At 37.1% G+C, this 7,019-nt stretch overlaps 1 protein-coding gene across 1 annotated transcript; it reads right to left on the reverse strand.

The window, feature by feature from the left end:
* Positions 1–1,478: 1,478 nt before the first annotated feature.
* Positions 1,479–6,671, reverse strand: LOC137624674 (uncharacterized). The gene is made up of 3 exons (XM_068355632.1): positions 6,078–6,671; positions 4,492–5,427; positions 1,479–2,516 (listed from the first exon to the last, which is right to left on the reverse strand). Exons 1-3 carry the CDS (start codon positions 6,669–6,671, stop codon positions 1,479–1,481), a joined length of 2,568 nt encoding a protein of 855 aa, XP_068211733.1.
* Positions 6,672–7,019: the final 348 nt, after the last annotated feature.

Genomic DNA, 7,019 nt, shown 5'->3' on the forward strand with positions numbered 1-7,019 from the left:
TTCCACCGGGAAAAATTGACGACTTCAGATGGGATCTCCTGGACAATTACTAATAATTCATCACCCCTTTCAGGTGAGTGAGTAGCATGGTGACTTCATTAGACATCCTATAACCAAACATCACAATCGACGACTTCAGATGGGATCTCCTGGATAATTACTAATAATTCTTCACCCCTTTCAGGTGAGTGAGTAGCATGGTGACTTCATTAGACATCCTATAACCAAACATCACAATCGACGACTTCAGATGGGATCTCCTGGATAATTACAAATAATTATTCACCCCTTTCAGGTGAGTGAGTAGCATGGTGACTTCATTAGACATAATATATCCAAACATCACAATTGGCGACGACCAGGAGGACGAATACACGCAGAAGAAACATTGGAGCTTTTGTAGATCGATGGCTGATAGCAGAAGAAAAAGAGCTTTTGTAGATCAGCGGACAGGAGCAGAAGGAAAAGCCCAATGAAGATTTCCCAAGGAGCAGAACGGAGGAATTTCATCAAACAAACAAACAAGAGAAAAAAAAGTGTATTTTAAGGTTGGGTAGGATACAAAAAAGGACAGTAACCTATTTTAGGTAATAAGTATATTTACTCTAAAGAATCCAAAATAGTAAACATATAGAATCTTCAATAAATATGAAAACCTAAACTTACCCTAATTTGGTTTGCATATTACCAGGTTCTTTAACAGATTTTCGAGGATTCTTTTCTGTTCCTATCATTCAATAAATCGAGACATTGCGTTGTGTTTAAATCAATATTTGACCAGGAATAAAAATATTCACATTTATTACTAACCTTAACTATTCATTGTAACATTTCCTATCTGGCGACCCGAAGTACAGTCCTATTTTACAAATGTTCGTCATTAACGATATCTAACGTGTATGCATGCCCTTCAATATCACTAACATAAAAAAACACTTATAAAACCTTGACTTAGCTTTTAATCCATGATGATTAGAACTCTCTCGTGGGTGTGTTAATTCCTTCCCTCCCCTGAGATACCGTAAGGTAACTATAACCTTCACTGTCACGTACGTGAGCCAGTACTAACTCCTTCTGAGTTATGTTACTCAAAGACGACTGAGGATCTACGTAGGCGCGACCCGCATTCGTCAAAACAAACACTAACAACTCGTTAACGATTGCTTAGAGTCAAACAACTATTTGATATATTTTGCCTTACAAAAACTTCGACAAAAATAAATATTATATTATTAAAAATAATTCAATACAACAATTATAATTTTCTACGCATCTCACATTGCATAATGTTCATAATATTTCCCTTACAAAATAAAAGATAAATGACTGTTTACTGGTCTTTATATACACTATCGTGATTTCATCGTAAGTCACGATACACTCCCAGCAAACAGAAACAATATTTACAGTTATAGTTGTCCTGCTTGAATGAGGGCTCTTCTCGCCTCAGTAGCCATCTGTGCTGTTTTCCTGCTCGGTCAGGTGCTTTTGTTATCAGTTTTCTCAGATATGACAACATCAGTCTCTTGCCATAATTCCAAAGGATATAGCTTGACAACAGGTCTCATTACTTGACCTTGTGGGGTTTTTAAAGTAACCACGCGCAAGACATTATCCGGTCCCACGTGTAATTTGACAATTTGACCAAGCTTCCATTGACTTCTCGGTCCTTCATCGTGTATCAGCACAACATCTCCCATTTTGGGCCAAGATTCGTGTCTGATTCCTACCCGATGAGTTTCTCTGAGAGAAGTTAAATATTCTCTCTCCCACCTTTTCCACAGGTCATCACATTTTTTTGTAATATACAAAAACCGCTTTCCAACATCCCTATTTCCACCATACAGAGGGTCCTTAGTTTCATCTCTCCAATCTATGACTTCCCTAGGGAAAGATCTCAATCTACGTCCTAAAATCAAATGATTGGGCGTCAGAATATCCAACTGGTCAAGATCTCCTGATGTATAACTTAAGGGTCTGTCATTAATAATTGCTTCAAGTTCAGTCACAACATAGGAAAGTTCACTAAAGCTGAGAAAGGCCTGACCTATTACTTTCTTTAGACAGGTATTCAAAAGACCAATCAATCTTTCCCATATAGCTCCAAACCAAGGTGCTCTGCCTGGTATGAACTTCCATTTACATTCGATAGCATTCAGGTGTTCTTGCACTAAGGAACTTTCTGCCATGTTTTTCAAATAAACTGAAGTCGATACAAAGGTAGTAGCATTGTCACTTAGCATTAAAGAAGGAAATCCCCGACGGCTACAAAACTTTCGGAACACCATAAGAAACGAATCGCAGGACAGATCTTTCACTAATTCGATATGGATTCCTTTAGTAACTGGACAAGTAAACAACACAATATAGGCTTTTTCAGGATTTTGCTGTTTCTCCTTAGTTAACAACGCTCCTGTATAATCTACCCCCGTAATGCTAAAGGGTTGTTTTCTCTGCACCCGAAATTCTGGCAATGGTGGAGCAATATTTACACGGTAGGGTCTCCCTTGTGTTTTCTTACAGATTACACAATGATGAATTACACCTATGGATAATTGGCAAAGCTGTGGGACCCATTATTCCTGTCTCACACTTGCCACGGTTGCATTTACTCCCATGTGAGCTTGTAAACAGTGATGATCCCTTACTATCAATTTTGTGAAAAAACAACTTTTCGCAGTAAGATTGGGAATTTTATTTCCGCCGCCTGTGCGACATGTTCCAATCTTCCTCTGCATCTTATAATTCCTTCTTCCAAGAAGAGATTCAATTGTACTAATAAGGTCAATTCTGAAACTTTACCCCCTTTTTCCAGAGCTTTATATTCTTCCAGAAAGTATTCGTTTTGTAAGAGGATAATCATTTTATTTTTAGCTTGTTGAAGTTCTTCCAGCGTTAAACTTCCAACTTTTCTACAGCCAGCTGATTTGCAATTGTGAATAAATCGCCTAATCCAAGCAATAGTTTTACAAAATTTATCTACTCTGCTAAATCTTTCTCAGTTCAGCAGATGGGTTTTTTCACTGTTCCCTACAAGATGGACTTGAATAACTTCATCCTGTGCTTGTGCTTCTTTCACCCATGTCCTGTCAATAGGATAGGTGTGGTTTTCTGATTTTAACCATGGAGGTCCCACCCACCAAAGGGAGTTATTTCTTACTTCTTTTGTCCTTTTTCCTCTAGTAATCCAGTTGCTAGGGTTCTCTGAAGATGGGACGTAAGAAAAGACGATCCCCGTAGTTATAGAGTTAATTTCCAATACTCTATTTTTTTCACAAATACTGGCAAATTATTCTATGTCACTAACCATCCCAGGGCAACTTTACTATCAGACCAAATTATTATTTTCTCAAGTTTATTTTCTTCAAAAGTTTCAACTATATATTCACACAATCTTTCACCTGACAACAAAGCCATTAATTCTAGTTCAGGTACAGTCAACTCTTTAATGGGTGCTACTCTACCCGAAGTTTTACCACTTGCTCGATAGGCCACACAACCATAAGCTGTTATGCTAGCATCACAGAAAATGTGGAGATAATCCATTTTCTCCAGATTAGTGCCTCTGGAGAAGGAAATACTATGACTTTTCTCTAAGTCTTTGGACAATTCATTCCACTGTTCTAATAAAGGAACTGAAAGTAGAATATCCCATTTCAACTGCTGTTTCCACAAATCCTGTAAAAATATTCTAGCTCGTATCGTAATAGGGATAAGCATTCCTAAAGGATCATAAATTTGGGCAATTGCACTAAGAATTTCACGTTTTGTTTGACCGGTTTTAAGATGATTAGGTGTTATTGTTAATTTATCATTAGAGATGTTCCAATTTAGGCCTAAGACTTTATAGGTTTGCTTCTCTTCTGATTTTAAACGATAAGCACCCGCAATAGTATTCAAAAGATCACTATTACTAGTCCATTCCTTTAAATACAAGTGCGCCTGTGCAAATATTTTGTTTGCGCCAAAAAATAAGTTTATTAATTCTTCTTCATTATTGGAGGTAAACTGAAGGTTGTCCACATATAATCCCCTTCTCATCATATCCACCATTTCAGTACAATTCGTATCTTTCCTTACAACTGCCAGATGTGATTTAATAGTGGCATTCAACAGAAACGGGGAACACGTAGCCCCAAACAATACCACTCTAAACCTATATATAATTAATTCGCTATTTGGATCTGTTGGGTCTTGCAACCATAAAAACCGTGTGTGATTGCGGTCTTCTTCTCTGAATTGCACCATAAGAAATTCTTTTTCTATATCACCAATACAGGCGTAGTTGTTAGTTCTGAACTGCAATAAGACTTTGAGCAAATCTGTCGTAATATGTGGTCCAGTCCACCGACAGTCGTTAAGGCTCAACCCGTTTTTACCTTGTCTCCAGGAACAGTCAAAAACTATTCTGATTGGAGTGGTGGCACTATCTTTCTGTACACTATGATGTGCTAGATAATGACAATCTTCAACCACATTGTTTTAATCTACCCTTTCTATAAACCCCCTATCCTCCTGATCCTTCAGGATTTTCTGATAGTGGTTCAGGTAGGCTTCATCCTTCTGAAATTTTGCACACTGTTGCTTAACCCGGCCCAACGCCATGCCAAAATTGGATGGAAGCCTCGACTTATTAGACATCCATGGTAAGGCCAAAACATATTGCTTCTCCATTTCAGAATATGCAATGGTACTTTCAAAGTCTTCAAGAACCTTTCGATCATGTTCTTTCAATTCATTGCAGTCAATACCTACTTTATCTAAATTCCACAAAATATCCAAATCATTCTTTATATCACTATCAAATTTATGAGTAGCTTCAATTACTTCGTTAGTTGCTAGCTTTAACACAGTTACCTGGGTTTCCTGCACTGGAGGGGCATTACAGGACCCTGCCACAACATATCCAAATATGGTAGGTAACAACATCAATTTTCCAGCCTTTCTGAATCCGGGGTGTAATATGTTATAGACATTATCAACGCCTACCAACATATCAATGTATGCTTGTTTGTCCACAGGCAGATCGAAATCCTTGTCCGCTAGACAAATTTTGGTTTTACACAACGTTTTCAAATTTCGTTTAACGTTGAATTTCTTAGTATACTCTGGTAACTCATCTACCACAATATAATCCATAATAATCAATCTACCATTATAAGGTATGGAAACACTAACCGTCTCATACTCATATACAGGTTTCCTTGTCAAATAACCCCTTAAGGCAATTTTTTCCGTGCCTTTAGATCTATACTGTACGTCTTTAAGTGCTGACCTCCTGATAAAGGTTCGTTCTGCATAAGTGTCCAATAATCCACGAAGGCGTACCAAATGTCTTCCTTTACCTTTTAACACAATTGTGGCTGTTGGTAAAATTGACCTCTGCTTGGGTTTCTGACCCTGATCATTTACGGAAAGTGTTCCAACCTGCACACCATTATTATTAGGTTTATTTGCTGATTTATTTGTTGATTTACTTGGTTCGCTGGTTTGTTGTTTATCACATAATACACGATGATGTTTTAATCTGCATCCGTTTCCACAAATTTGTTTTTCACAATCTACACTAAAATGTTTATTTGATGCACACACAAAACATAATCGTAAAAATCCGAGACGACTCAGTTTCTTATCCCTACTGGCATAAGTTTTACACTGTGTCCACCAGTGTTCGCCTTCACACAATGCACATTTTCTTGTTTGTTGAGAACTAAATTTATTCACATTTCCTTTGCTCTTAGGTCTAACAGATTATGATTGATTCACTGTAAATGTAGATATTGTTGATAAAGTTCCAGGTTTACTTACATCCGTTGAGACGAAAGATCTTAGATTATGAATTTCTTCTTCCAGATATTTCTTAAATGTATCAATTACAAGCCAATCATCCCCACTTCTACGTTTTACAGTTTCAGTAACACTCTTAGGCAACTTACTATGAAGCAAAATAGTGTAGAGCTCATTCAACTCAAGTTTTCACTTTCTATTGATCTGATCGAACATTCAAAATTTGCTCTGAATGATTGCAATGCTTCTGAATCAGGAGATGGAGACTCCATTTCTAATAATCTACTTACTAGAAGTCCTTTGATCTCATCCTTTTTCCCATATGTGGTACTGAGGAGAGATATAGCTTGTGAATAATTTGCAGCTTCCAACTTAAATCCTGAAATCAGTTTTAGAGCATCTCCTGTGAGCAAACTTTGCAGATATGAGAATTTCTGAATCAGTTCTAAATCCCCTCGCTGGTGTACCGACACATTGTACAATTCCCAAAAGGAATTCCACTCCAACACATCTCCAGTGAAATGTGGGAGATCCAATTTAGGCAGTCTAACATTAGTCTTATGTGTGGGTGGAGGATTTCCAGAAGAACCACTTCCTGATATTGCTGTGATGGCATTGCCCAACTTATACCAATGTTCACCAACTACTACTTCATATTCTGCTTGCTCTTCCACTTCTTTCATTCGATCTTCTTCAGTGGTTAAGGCTAATATCTTTTCATTCAAGTCGTGCACAATCTTCATTTGCTTCATAATTAAATCCTTAATTGAAGACAATGTATTGACATTACCTGCGGCAATAGCAGAGTCTATCTTATTTACCCATTTGGTGATTACGCCCTTGTAACCACCTCGTGACCTCACCAAAGCTTCCTTATCAGACATTTTTCCAAAGATAATTATCCAACCAGCTAAAACCAATAAATTTTCAAATTTTCAGCAATTTCAACAAACAACTGTTCATACAGAATATAAAATTTCAACAATTTTTCAAATATAACCACCCCATAAAATATAATTAATTAACACACGAAGAGAAATTCAATTAAAAAAATTGTCAGCATAATTATATACATTATATTCAACAGCACAACTATATTAAATTCTTTCCCATAGAGTTTTCGTTTAAACAACTTCAACTTAACTGCTCGGTCATTAACAAGATGGTCACCTGTGCGACAACGTTATTCCTAATTAATGCCGAGACTAGTTAAACGAATCAATGGATTCCCA

Source organism: Palaemon carinicauda, chromosome 31, assembly GCF_036898095.1.
Source record: "Palaemon carinicauda isolate YSFRI2023 chromosome 31, ASM3689809v2, whole genome shotgun sequence".
Taxonomy (NCBI): domain Eukaryota; kingdom Metazoa; phylum Arthropoda; class Malacostraca; order Decapoda; family Palaemonidae; genus Palaemon; species Palaemon carinicauda.